Source organism: Pinus tabuliformis, chromosome 8 (assembly GCF_031772625.1).
Source record: "Pinus tabuliformis cultivar Carrire ecotype Pingquan chromosome 8, CPIR1, whole genome shotgun sequence".
NCBI lineage: Eukaryota > Viridiplantae > Streptophyta > Pinopsida > Pinales > Pinaceae > Pinus > Pinus tabuliformis.
In genome coordinates, this window is record NC_142294.1 from 679,701,503 (window position 1) to 679,715,815 (window position 14,313).

Genomic DNA, 14,313 nt, shown 5'->3' on the forward strand with positions numbered 1-14,313 from the left:
GAATCTTGGATGCTTGGCAGGAGCATCTTCTACCAAAGATCTTCACGATGGAGTTGCAGATGAAGGAAGTTCGAATACTTCTTCAGTGGCAGTGGTTGGGGAGGATTATGCAGGTAGGGATCCGGCTGGCATAGTGGAATTTTGCAGGTATGCCATGGGCATATATGACTTTCAGTTGACGAAAGACAAGCTTGAGAAGCTTGGGTGTACATGTGAGGAGGTTGAGGCTGTGCATAGATACTTGAGGACACAACATCAATCTGATACATGGGTGGATGAGAGTCAGGGAGGAAACTTCCTAGCCCTCCTTTCTTGATAGACAACCTTGGAGATGGGTTGGTGCAGGGACCTTGTTTGGAAGGGGCTGCACCACCTTGACAAGGGGCCTTGGAGGAGGCTTCTTTATGTTGACAGGTGAATGATGCAAGAATGAATGCAACTGCGTGGCAGCACATTGGCATTAGCATCATGGACAACATGTTGCAGATGGGATGGACACACCATGGACCTGAGCATGGCTTTTGAACGGATTCTTGATTGAGTTTGAGATTGTGACAGGATGTTGAAGAAACAACCAATGGTGGCATGGAGAAGGTACATTCTCATGGGTTGAGCGTTATGGTTGGATTAGCTACCCAACTAGTTCGATGACATGGGGGCATGCAGTGCACTGAGTTTGTGTCAGATAGATGTCTTGGTTTCGACTGAGATGTTGTGTTGGCTGGAGTATTATGCAGAAGTTCACATGATGAAACGACACATGATGGAGACTGTCGTATTATATATGTTGCAGGGATGTTTGCAATATATAGACTGGTTGAAGTTATGGATCAAGAAGGTTGTTGTTCATGGAGGACACATACCGGTGGATTATGTGGCATTGGTATGGATATCTTGGTGACAGGTGGTCGTTGGGATGAAACATTGTCGAGGATGATAATGACTTCCAGTGGAGGAGGATGTGATGACCTTGATCTGCGATGCGTTTGGGTGAGGTCACATGACGAAGAGCGCAGGTGAGCCGGGTAGGAAAAACGCGACCGCAGACGAAAATGCGAGCCCATGGGAGAAAATGGCTAAGTGTTGGACTGGACGGCGGTATATAGGATGAGGCGGTCCTGGTGGGGGTACCCAACCAAAAGGCTGACTTGCAAGAATGTTAAACGAAAGGCCGAATGGGTGGGTCGGTCGGGCGAGCCGACGTGTTAAACCATGGCGGTGAATGCATATAAATAAGGTGAATGGGAGAGCTCATTCATCAATCATTCAAACTCAAGCAAACAAGCTAGCGAGTGAGCTAAGGCGAGGTGTGAAGTTGAGTGGTCTGAAATTCAGGCGGAGGTGCAGGCGGACATCGGGGCCGACGCACCCGAGCCGCAGGTCGAGCTGTGGGTGCCGCAAAGGTGCGTGCAGGCCGCAGGGCGCAGGGCGAACGGTAGAAAGTTCGGCTGGTGCGGGTCAGGTAGCACGAGGGTGGGTGCACACGGTGGGCGTTCGGGTGAACGGTTCGGCGAGTGCGACGCACGAAGAAGGGCGAGTCAGGCGAGGTGAGCTCATGTGCGAGTGCTCGGTGGAAGGAATGTTGGGTGAGACTGAACGATGAGCCGGCGAGTGTGAACGAAGGTGTGCGGAAGTGCCGATGGGCAAATCGTGCGGGCGCGCCCGGCACGACAACACGACGACACGGTGAAGTGTTGGGCGGTCGGTGAACGAGTCGGAGGGCAAGTTGGTGAACGCGCCCGGGTGAGTTTGAATGTGCGACGGTGCACGGGCAAACGACGGAACGTTGGGTGAAAGCGATGGGCATGCCCAAACGTTGGAACGAAGACAAGTTTTGTGCGACGATGGAAGGCATCGGTGGAATGACAAGTCATGCACGGTGAAACGATGACGGGTGGCACAAACGACACGAAGGTGCGACGAGCGCACGAGCTGAACGGCAACTCAGGTGACTTTGCCCGGTGGCTGGGTAAGGCTGCACGACGAGTGTAGGAAGGTGAATTATATAAGTGTGAAGGTGAAACTTGGGGTTTCCCTCCGTTGTAAGCTTATATGTAAATTCTGAATACTATCATTATTAATATGGGCAGACTCATAATTACAGGGAGTTTCCCCTCCCAGGATATTTCGTTGTGCACTTGAATGTTAATGGTGATAATATGTTAATGTGAAAGTTTCCACTATGTATGTTTAATGAAAGATATGCTTAGCTGTTGAAAAATAAACTAAGTATAGACATAAGGCGTAGTCCACGATCGTTAGTATTGTTAAAAAGAAAAGGGTTGGTGGTGTCGCACCTCCTATAGTGCGGTTGGAAGATTACCGCCAGTGTAGGGGCGTGACAGCTAGTGTGATGCTTGCAACATTCAAAATAGGATAAAATCGTGTCCATTACAAACATTACCCCTTGAGAAAGGAACATAGAATAATAGCATGGTCAGAGCTTCAAGGGTTCAAACTTATAAGGAACAAGAGCTTATACAATACATAAAGGTGCAAACTAAATTTCTTATACATAGTTAATAACATAGTCAAAACAAAATAGAGTCTTGTTAGACTTCAAGTTTAGGAACATTATTAGTTATAGACAAAACCAATAGCCAAAAGGGTAGATATTGTTTACAAGTACTAGTGCTATTACAATTATGCAAACACAACTATTGAATGATGCTTGAATTATAACCCTTACAAAAACAAAAAGTTACAAATGAACATAGAGAAAGATTGATGTTATGTGTACATGGATGCGGGTGCTTACCAAATTAGACATGTGTTTGCTAGATGTTGAATAACCCACAAATAATTGCAAAACTAATCTATATTTTGGCTCAACCTTCTTTGTCATGGTCTTTAAAATAGGGATGAAACTTCTCTCCTATAAAACCTATATTCCATGAAGTAGGCTAAATTTTACCATAAAAAATTACATGTAAACAAATTTGGGGCATGAAAAATTAGAATAGAGTGAAAATGAATTCTATAATGTAAAATAACTCTAAATAATTTATATTATTGTAAAATTAGGGTGAAGTATTGGCTAAATTTTACCATAAATAACTACATTTAAACAAATCTAGGGCATGAAAAAATAGAATAGAGTGAAATTGAATTATATAATGGGAAATAACTCTAAATAATCAATATTCTAGTAAAATCTTGGCTAAATTTACCATAAATAACTACATTCAATTCTATAATGTGAATTAATTTTAAATAATTTATATTCTCTTAAAATTATGGTGAAGTCTTGGCTAAATTTTACCATAAATAACTACATTTAAATAAATCTTAGGCATGAGAAAAAAGAATAGAGTGAAAATGATTTCCATAATGTGAAATAACTCTAAATAATCTATATTCTCATAAAATTAGGGCAAAATATATCATGATAATTACCATTACCAAAACAATAGGGCAAATGGGGGCGTCTCCTTTGAATTTTACAAGGCCATATCAAATTTCCATGGGCTATTGGTTTTAAAACTAATTTTTTTAAATAAATATTGGGTGATCCATAGTCAAACCTCTCTTTATAAAATATTCACCTAACCAAAATAAATAAATAAAACCCTTAATTTTTCCCATGGGCGAAATTTTGCCCCTAAAATTTTCTATGGTTGGTGCCTCAATGAGGTTGGAGCCTACAACAAGGTGAAGCTTGCATATCTTTGATGTTGGTGCCTCAATCAAGTTGTAGTCGATAGTGATTATCTACTTGCACATTTTCAAGGTTGGTGCCTCAATTAGGTTGTATCCTTTCCACAGGTAGTTGTTTTAATATCTTGGGGGTGGGTGCCTCCATCAGGTCTATGCCTGAAAATCTATGTAATGAATTGAAGAAGAAGAAGAATTTGTGATTTTCTCTTGTAAAAATTTCCACATAAAAACTCTTGTCCTTCTATGTTAATGGGATGACTTGTTGATACATTGTGATATTTATTTATGTTGCAAATAATTATAGTACATTGTTATATAAATACTTATTGATAAAATGTATCTAAATAATAAAATTGCCACACCACTAGTTCACCCCCTTTCAGTGTAATGTAATGTTTGTTCTAACGCAATCCAATTTCAAGCCTCGGAGTCATTATTTGCATATGAGGTAATAAATTTGGTCTCTCTATGTTTCCTTTTTTCCATCATCAAAGAAACACAATATAGTTAAACAAGGCCAAATTGGTTTAAGAAAAAGTTAATAAGATATTTTGTCTTTTTACTAATTCCAACCCTACGCATGACCAATAGGCATTATTCCTAAGATACCCAATCATTCAATGTGATAATTCATATTAATGCTTAAGTTATACTTAATTATACATGTGCTATGTTGGGTAGTTGGTTATTAACATTGTTAAATTAAATCATATATTTGTTTTTCAAGTTCTCCTATTTGTTTTAAAATTATCTAAGTAACTTGTTAACATAATTTAATGATATTTTTTTATTTTTTATTTTGTATAAAATGTCATGTGTATATTTTGATCAATTTAATAGTAAAAAAATGTATTTTTTTATAATATTACCTTATTGAAAATTAACATTACAAATGAATCAAAAACATCATTCAATTCAATCATATCCCACTTTAAACTCTTTGAATAAGAATACTTATTTTACTAAAATTATCATTTCCTCACTCTAAAAAGTAAATCACTTTCTAGGCACCAAGAAGACCTAAAGCATATCTAACACATTCTCATTAACAAAATGAGCTTCATTGGCCCAACACATTTTAAAGACATGGACGAGATAAATATATCAAATGTTGAGTGATGCAACACCATGTTACCTTTATGTTTGATGAGACCTTGTGATTTCTATTAGGATCAAGGCATTACATTTTCAACATGTCGATGATAAGGAGGCATGTAGAAAAACCATGAGAGAATGGTTTCAATGACAAAACAACCATGCATTTTGACTTAATGTAAAATGGTTTTGTGTTTGTTACCAAACCAGGTGCACTTTAAAATAGCTTAGGTTAATGGGTTTGTGTTTGTTATCCAACTAGGTGCACTTTAAAATAGCTTAGGTTATGTTTTCCATATAAAAGATTGTTACCGAAGTTAATTTGTTGAAATTATGATTATAGACTATAAAAGTTATAAAAGTTAAAATCTCATTTGAGTTCCCTTTACATCATGCAATCAAGTTGTAATATATAAAACTTTTTAGTGTACATCATTGCATTGCACAGAACACAGACAATTCCATCAAAATTATAGCTTCACACTATTTTATATTTCACTGAATTTTCACCAAACATAATAAAAAAGATTAAAATATTTTTATTGTCACTTTAAAACAATTGCTTATTTATCTTCTTAAGAAAACCTTTTATGTAATTCTTGTTTTACGACTAGGGTTCTATTTTTAACCAAGTATTACTGCAACTCAACCATTTTAAAATTTATGTGTAGGCCTTCTAATCTCTTTTAACAACTCATTCTTATAATTCTATCAAAAGTGTGTTGAATTTTTCTAATAATTTCAATTGAAAGTATTTTGACATCACACATGATTGCTAATTTGCATACTACTGCACTCAAAGTAATTTGCTTCGACAAACAAATTGTTTGATCCATTATAAAGACAATTCCTTCTCTAGGAGGAAGAAATAGAACAGTTTACATGCCTTCGAGGACCAATCCCTTTAGTTCACCCTAGCCACCCGTAAATCACAGATGGTATGATATGGAACAAACATTTAAAATCTGAGAAATGAAAATTTTCTACTACTTACGTCAGCGACTTTTTACTGTGGGGATTTTTTTTGTAGTTACTTTGTTCCCGGCGTGTCAGTGATCAAAACAGATTCACTGGGCTGCCCAGGATATTGAGAACATGCAACAATTTCCAGATTTGACGTTGCTACAGGATTTGAAATGGGATTTTTGTTTGTAGATTGTAAATTATCCAGGGCATCCATTTCTACATGTGATGCTTCATATTGTGAGTAGTAACATCCTGCTGAGATTTCTGGAGTTTCAATGTCTTCTGTATTATCGTCTCTTTGAAGCAAATACAATGGAGGAGATCCATGGCTTGCAGTTGTTGACCCCCTTTGAAATCCAGAATATGAATTTCTCCGTATTTTCTGGTTTTTCTTGGCTTTTTGTTGCCATCTCTTCAATGCATCCGCTATCTGTTGTTGAGATTTGGCCTTTTTCATGTGAGACCCCATCTGCATAGTTCATCCAATCAGTTTTGACAGAACAATTCTCTGTACTTCCGGTTTAATAATAGTATCATTAATTTCACCAAAAAGAACTAAGCAAAAGCTTAATTTAAATTTCGGTGTATATAAAGTAGAAAATATTATACCAAAAGTAACCACGTTTCAAGGTATCTATTGTCTCCCCAATTAAGCTAGGGTGACAACAGAGTGATCATAATTGCTGTCTATTGCAAAATCTTACTGAATAATCCAAACAAATAAGTACTGTAGGCACGAAATTTAGCATAAAAAGTGATATGGATTATTTAGATATATTTTTTTGGAGAAAGAAAGAAAGTATTACAGCGGTAGAATATATTTCAGTAATATCACTGGGCCATTAGGTATAGTTTTTAGCATGTTTCAGTTTTAATTTGTATTCTGGAACAGCTAAATTTGACTTTATTTTAAATTTAGGATGGAAAAACTTGCCTGTGTCACAAGTGCATAAAGTGGCAGGGTGACATAACTACATACCAACTGCACAACAACCCTGAAAATAAAACACAACTAACCCATGTAATCATTGCTCAATTCAAAATATGACTGACATCAATATTCTCCTTACCTAATAGTCATAGCACTATGCCAAATCAACATGAAAACAGGATTGGATCATCTGCTCTTAAGTAATAGTCCACGGACTTACCCAATGAAGATTCTGATTATGATGCCATAAAACCTCTCGTGGAAACAAGTTCCAAAGCCAAACTGCCACTGCAAGCATAAAGTGTGCTGATTGATACCATTGTAAACGTAATGATTCTACACGGTAGATTTTATTATTTGCTAGCATAATGCTTACCCATATCCACAATAAGAAGGCAAGCTGAAAAGCGTTCTGCAATAACCATCAAGTCATCGTTAATATAATGAATACTCATTCTCCCAGATTCCAGAAGTACAAATTGACAATGAAAAACCGCCTGATACCTGAAACAAAGTGAAATGGATCAAGGAAAGGACAAGTTGAGGGCGATCGAACCAAAACAACTTATTCGTTGGCTGCACTATTGGAGTTCCTTTGACTACAATTTGACTTCCTTCAATTTCTGAAGCCATATCTGATATAATAAGTTGCAGCTTCATTCCAACGATCAAAACTATCTGCAGAATGAAGCATGTAAACGCTGTAAGTCTCAAGAAGTCAACCAGACAACTTTCCAAGATATTTCAGATTAGTTTAAGATTTTCACACACTTACAATCAAGGGAACAAAAGAGAGCCATAAGTATGCATGCCACTCTGCTCACACAACACATTCCATCAAACCAGAAACGTTAGGGGCAGAAACAAAATCAAACTTTGGGAAGAGATCAAGTTGTGAAGACTTACTATGTACATTGATAAGCAAAAAGATCATAACAAAAACCCACATAGGAGCGCTGCAGATAATGCAATAAACAAAGTGTATTAGGTAAAAAAGCGATGTTTGGTTGGGAACGACAACCAAAAGAGAAAAAACCACATTATCGTGGGGAAGACCAGAGGTTTTCTGCAGACCAACCTGATTCCAATAACCCTCTTGAAGTCATTAGCCATTGACCTCTTGATATATTTATGAAAGTCAAATTTGTCCTTGTCTGACAAATGAGCCTGTGTACAGTTCAGCCAAAGAAAATTTGCAAGCCTTAATCAGATGAATGAAATTGGTGCTCACATAACCAAGATGAGTTACAAAAAGATAATTTGAAGATATCCAGACATACAATAATGAAGCCGTGGCGCAAGGTCTGGTAATCAACTTTCCTTATTGACCGAAAGAATTGTCTAAAGAAGCAAATCTGCAAATCCAAGAAAAGTCAAATACTAAACCGGAAATAGATATCCATCAGATTGCATCCAAAAGGGAAACTAAGTTATATTCCTGTAAGATCTGGTCATCACTTACCACCCATTTAAGAATTGGTGTTCTGCTCCAGAAATTCATATGACGCTTTACAAATGGAGTTTCATGGGCAAATCTGAACCTTGCAGGATCTGCTTGCACCAAAAAGCAAACAGGTAGCTGCTTGCAATTAGAAACAATTTTCTTAACACTGGTCAAAGCGTTTCCCAATTCCCAATTATTCTTGATGTGCGCTCTAATATTTCAACCCTAAATCGTTTTCCAGAATGCCCCAGTTAAGATTTGTAAATCACTCAAACTACTCAACCTGGTTTGAGTAATCACTTTTCAACATAGCATACGTAAGGAAGATTGGAAACAACTTACCATGTGAAAACTGATAATCCAATGTTTCTATCTCCCTCTCCCATGCTTTCCAACGCCTCATCTGGAGACGAGAACGACTTGAATGTTTCAGCAAAACATGATTCGAGTACATGAAGATACCCAAGCCATAATTGAAACTGAATCATATTGGAGAAAATCATGACTTACTTTTGCTCTTGCTAGGGCGATTGTTAGGATACTAAATAACACATGGAGAACCGCCAATGTAAAGATGAAGATGTGGAGCTGGGTCATACCGGTTAGGGAGACCAGAGGATACTTACCCTTGAATTAAGAGGGCAAGGAAAAATTTATCAATGTAACATAAATATCTGGAATTCATATCAAATGGACAACACGATCCCTAATTGCAGCGTTTACCTGTTTGGAACAATTATCGCTACCACTAGAACCTGAGACATTCTTCTCACAGGGAAGCATCGTATAGGCTATTTCTTCTGGTACACAAATCTTAGAAATGGGACTCTGTCCAGCTGTCAGTAGAAGCGAGATGACGCCCATAAGCATCAGTTCTGTCGTACAAAAATGTAAATTTCAGATGCATAATGTCAGCCAATATGCCGAGCTGGAATCTCATGAAAATGGTAAAAGGTAAACTTGCTACATCTTTTTGTTTACATTAAATTCAACATTTCAATGCTCTGCGAGCCCCAGTACAATCAATACAAATTAATGTGAGACTTATTTTATGAACCCAACGTATTGCATGAAGCTTAGACTTGAACAATCTACCTTCAATATCCAGATAAACGACAACAAGCCTACCTGCTTTCAGCTTTTCAAGTGCTTCATATAGGGCATTCTTGTGTCTTCTATATAGCCACTGAAATTATAGTCACAGAAAACTTTGTTATTGCGGAACAGAATTTCAATTCAAAACTTGAAGTCCTGCCAGAATACCAAATCCAAAATCGAGGTAGGATAATGAATCGAAGTGTGTGTTGGAAAAAACTTACAGTTCCAACACGATGAATAGCGTGCTCAATAATTAGGGAGATGAGCACAAAGGCAGAACAAACAACGACTACTGCCCAGGTAGGAGTTTGCTCGAGAGAACGCTCATTACTACCACCACCTACTGCCATATTCTTCTCCCACACTTCTCAGAGATTTCAGTGTTTTTAAACGAATCCATTAATGATAGAACTCGAATATCGTCTTCCTAAATACGGAAATCTCCTACGTCAATATTTTCGTTGCATATGAAATTAAATACAAACGGTAGATGGAAGGCAGAGTACTTGGTCAAGATCGTACGAAATTTGCATCTAGGTTAATCAAAATCGTACGAAACTTGCATCCAGCGTAATCACTAAACGACACACAAGTTGCTTGACATCTATTAATTTTTGAAGAGAGGAACGCTCGTCACCACGGACCACGGTATATTAAATTGATCGATAAATTGACTTGCAAGCACAATAGCCATCGCACAACCATACCAGAATGGAAATGCGCACCTGGATCTCAAAATGAAAACGTTGACCTCCGTCGGAGATGGAATTGTAACACAAGTTATATGAATGAACTCCATCTCACAAGGAATTTGGAATTTCATACGTAAATTGTCAATAAACATTCTTCTAAGAAATCTCGTTTTGTACCCCATGGAACGGTAGGTGTCCGGGTGTCACGCCCCTACACCTGCGGTAGTCTTTCAACCGTTTATAGTGAGATGTGGCACTACCAATCATTTTTTTTTCACCAATACTTACGATTGTAGACTACGCCTAACATTCTACTTTTCCAACTTAATTTGTATTTCGCAATCAAGTATTATTAATGTGTTCCTTTATACCAATGAATACCCATACACATTCATTATCAACAGCGTTATACAAGAGAAATGCACAACAGTATAAAGGGAGGGGCAACTCCCTGCAATATGAGTCTGCCCGAATCAATATATTATACAATCTTCACTTTTACAATGTACAAGTTAAATCTTGGGAAACCCCAAATTTACACTTAGTCAATTTTCACAATTTCGGCAAACTCGGTTGCCCAGCTCGTCGGCACCTCCGCACGGTCGCTGCACGGCTCACCAACCCTTCGTTCACCTCGTCGCACAATCGTGTTGTTTGCCCAACTTGGGCGCGCCTCCAAGTCGCCACACACGGGCGCCTCCAACCGAGACACACTTCCGTTCACAACCCAACACACCAACAAGTCTTCGTGCACACTTGCACGATGGGCGGGCGCTCACCCGAGTCGCCAAGACACCCACGCCAAGCCTTCGCACAAACCGAGTGCCACACATCCACCGTGCACGCCTCACCCAACCACCGGGCGCACCTTCACCCACAACCAAGTTCAACGCCTTCTTCCGTGCGACTAGCCCAAGAATGGGCGCATGTGTAAACTGCGCCTTGCCTCCTTGAATCTGTGCACTTAGATCTGCGCTCAACTCCCCTTAGCGAAGATGTATGAGTGATCGAATGATTGATCCAAATGCCTTAACGCATCTGCAACTTATACCCATGGCAGGGCGTGTTGGCTTGCCCAGCCGACTCGTCCTCCATGCCAAACGAGCCCCTACTTCACCATGAATGCACCGTCGGCCTTTCATCCAAGCAAGGGTCGGCTCCATGTGTTTTGTCCCACGCTCCATGCATATATATACTCACTCTCTCCTCCATATATGCGCATTATATTGTCGCACCTCCAAGAGAACTCGAATAATACTCCAACTGCAACTTCGCACTTCAACCGAACGTTCGCACTTCGTCTAAAACGCGCGCTCACCCACGGTCGCACTTCGGGCGGACGTGCCTTACATCCTCCTCCACCTGAAGTCGTTGTCGTCCTCGACAACATACCATCCTGGTAGCCGTCCACCAAGATCATCAATATCCATGATGTCAACTCCTCCACATACTGCAAACATTTCTGCAACATATGTAGAACCACCATTTCCATCATGCCTCATCCCGGCAACCCTATGTCACCAAGATCACCATACCAAGGTATACACCCTATCGGTATGTCATACATCAGAGATCATCTCAATCCATGATCATCGATCACCCTGTCACAATCTCCACATGCTGCTCCCCATCGTGGAAGGCTAATCCTAACATCTCAAGTTACATGCTTCCTGCAACATCTCGTGTCGACCTCATCATGTGTCATCTTGTGAACTGCTGCCATGATACTCCAACCCAATGCTAACACATCTCTGCACATGCCTGCCCCCATGTCTAAACTAGTCGGATGGCCAGTCCAACTGTCACGCTCAATCATGAGAATGCACATCCTCATGCCACCATCAGTTGTTTCTCAAAACATCATGTCACATCCTCAACTCGATCAAGAATCCATCTCCATACAAGTGTAAGCCATGCTCAGGTCCATGAAGTAGTCCTCATCTCATCTGCAACGTGTCATCTCTAAAGTCTGCCATAGAAACAAGTATACACCTGTCTCATCTATCCATGTGCTGCCCATGATCATAGATCAATCAGCTCCCATGTGTCAAAAGTGGTTGAGTCTCGGCTCAACCCATGCCCAAGTGTTGCCACCAAGGCATCATCATCGTTGTAACTCCATCACTCCAAAGTGTCTCATATCGATCCTCCACATCAAGTCACTCTTCCAAGCCATTCCCATACATGTACTTGAAAGTATGCACCCCATCCTGCATCAAAGTCTCTAACCTCAGCTCCTCAATGCATCAGATCCTCCAAGTCCACCATATATGAAGTCCCCAAAAGTCACAACAATCTCATGTCATCATGAGCTCCATGAGTCATCTCCAACCAACATCTCAGCAAGTATACAAGTCTTGGCCCAAAGGTCTCTGCAAGATGCCTCAGCTCCCCAAGTAGTAGGAATGCTCCATAGCCTGCTCACAACTCCATCTAAGTCCATGGCCTTGTTGTACAAGAGTGCACAGCCTCTCCATTGGCTCATAAGTAAAACATCTCCATGTCACATCAGCAAATCCATCTGCACAACATCCCTGCCTTGGCACTCCTCATTGGATGCCCATAAGTGGCACCTCTACAAGTGCTCCTACATAATGTCCCTTAATAAGGCTGCCATGCTCCATGTCTCCAACCTGATGTCCATGACTAAGTTGCCCATGTAGTCCAACCAAGTAGACCCATCACAACAATTGGTCATCCTCATCCAAGCTGCAATCTTCGGTCTAGTGAACTCGGTCACCCAACCATATCATCATCATATCATGAGTCCCTTTCATCATAGCTCCCCCACTAAAGGTTCCACCAAGACTTGCTCTTGGTCTCGACCATGAGAAGTCCACCCAAATATCATCGTACCTCAAGTTTGTGCCCTTCAATATGTCCATGAGTCATGTCGGGCACTTAGCCAATGTGGCTAAAGCATGACCCATTCATCCACAACGATCATCATGTTCCTCCCTTGTCACAGGCCTTTGTACCTTCTACCATAAGGTTACAAACAACCGCAACAAGTCCTGCAACAGTCAACAATCCTTGCTTCTCCATACAAGGTCTCATCATAGACATCCATGGTAAAATGCTCCCTAGCATCGGCAAACTTACTTTTCCCTTCCCTGCATACGGTCCATCTACCAAATGCCTAAGTGAAACACAAGTATCAATAGTACTTACATCATCCACATGAGGTTCCTCCATGAGAGTATCCTCATCCATCCATGTCTGCAAACTGCACGATCCTGGTCCAACTTGATCAATCTCAAGTTCATCCTCCATCGTTGTCACATCTGCAACATCCTCAATCATCACGGCTTCCTCTTCCTTGTCAGCACAATCTGCAACTTCATCTTGCTCCATTGTCCAACCAAGTTGAAGAAGTTCGTTTTCAACATTCTTTTCCAAGACTTCAAGTTCCTTTCGAATCCAGGGATTCTCTTCTTTCATCCGCTTCAACCTGTATAAGGTAAGCAAGAGCTTCCCTTCGCATTCTTCCAAACCTGCCATGCCTTGTCGTTTAGCTTGGCCCAAGCACTAAGCTTCACCTCTGCCAAACCTGTTTCACCATTCACCAGCTTCACCAAGTTCCCTGCAACCATGAATCGGCCCTTGTTCCACTTGTATGTGAAACTAGCTTCCTTCACCTGCAAGTACCTGCTTCCACTGTCATCAGCCATCAAGCTTCCAAGTGTACCCACACCTGCACTTCGTCACGAGCAACCCTTCTCTAACACCAGCTCCAACCGAGCTCTCATACCAACTGTCACGATAGTGCAGTGGGATCAGCACTTCATCGTCAACCCGGTCATCAGCCTGCTTTGATACCAACTGTCACGATAGTGCAGTGGGATCAGCACTTCATCGTCAACCCGGTCATCAGCCAGCTCTGATACCAACTGTCACGGCCCTACACTTGCGGTAGTCTTTCAACCGCTTATAGCGAGGTGTGGCACTACCAATCATTTTCTTTTCACCAATACTTACGATTGTAGACTACGCCTAACATTCCACTTTTCCTACTTAATTTGTGTTTCGCAACCAAGTATTATTAATGTGTTCCTTTATACGAATTAATACCCATACACATTCATTATCAACAACATTATACAAGAGAAATGCACAACAGTATAAAGGGAGGGGCAACTCCCTGCAATATGAGTCTGCTCGAATCAATATATTATACAATCTTCACTTTTACAATATACAAGTTAAATCTTGGGAAACCCCAAATTTACACTTAGTCAATTTTCACAATTTCGGCAAACTCGATTGCCCAACTCGTCGGCACCTCCGCACGGTCACCACACGGCTCACCAACCCTTCGTTCACCTCATCGCACAATCGTGTTGTTTGCCCAACTTGGGCGCGCCTCCAAGTTGCCACACACAGGCGCCTCCAACCGAGACACTTCCGTTCACAACCCAACACACCAACAA

At 40.5% G+C, this 14,313-nt stretch overlaps 2 protein-coding genes across 2 annotated transcripts; both read right to left on the minus strand.

The window, feature by feature from the left end:
• Nucleotides 1-5,588: 5,588 nt before the first annotated feature.
• LOC149237411 (MLO-like protein 6) lies at nucleotides 5,589-9,607 on the minus strand. Its single transcript, XM_089366815.1, has 14 exons — nucleotides 9,413-9,607; nucleotides 9,222-9,279; nucleotides 8,817-8,968; nucleotides 8,604-8,720; nucleotides 8,436-8,496; nucleotides 8,112-8,200; nucleotides 7,930-8,004; nucleotides 7,728-7,816; nucleotides 7,556-7,605; nucleotides 7,425-7,465; nucleotides 7,154-7,327; nucleotides 7,026-7,061; nucleotides 6,870-6,937; nucleotides 5,589-6,713 (listed from the first exon to the last, which is right to left on the minus strand). The coding sequence occupies exons 1-14, from the start codon at nucleotides 9,539-9,541 to the stop codon at nucleotides 6,623-6,625; spliced, it is 1,230 nt and encodes a 409-aa protein (XP_089222941.1). The 5' UTR covers nucleotides 9,542-9,607; the 3' UTR covers nucleotides 5,589-6,622.
• LOC149237412 (uncharacterized) lies at nucleotides 5,783-6,187 on the minus strand. Its single transcript, XM_089369265.1, has one exon. It carries the CDS (start codon nucleotides 6,185-6,187, stop codon nucleotides 5,783-5,785), a length of 405 nt encoding a protein of 134 aa, XP_089225391.1.
• Nucleotides 9,608-14,313: the final 4,706 nt, after the last annotated feature.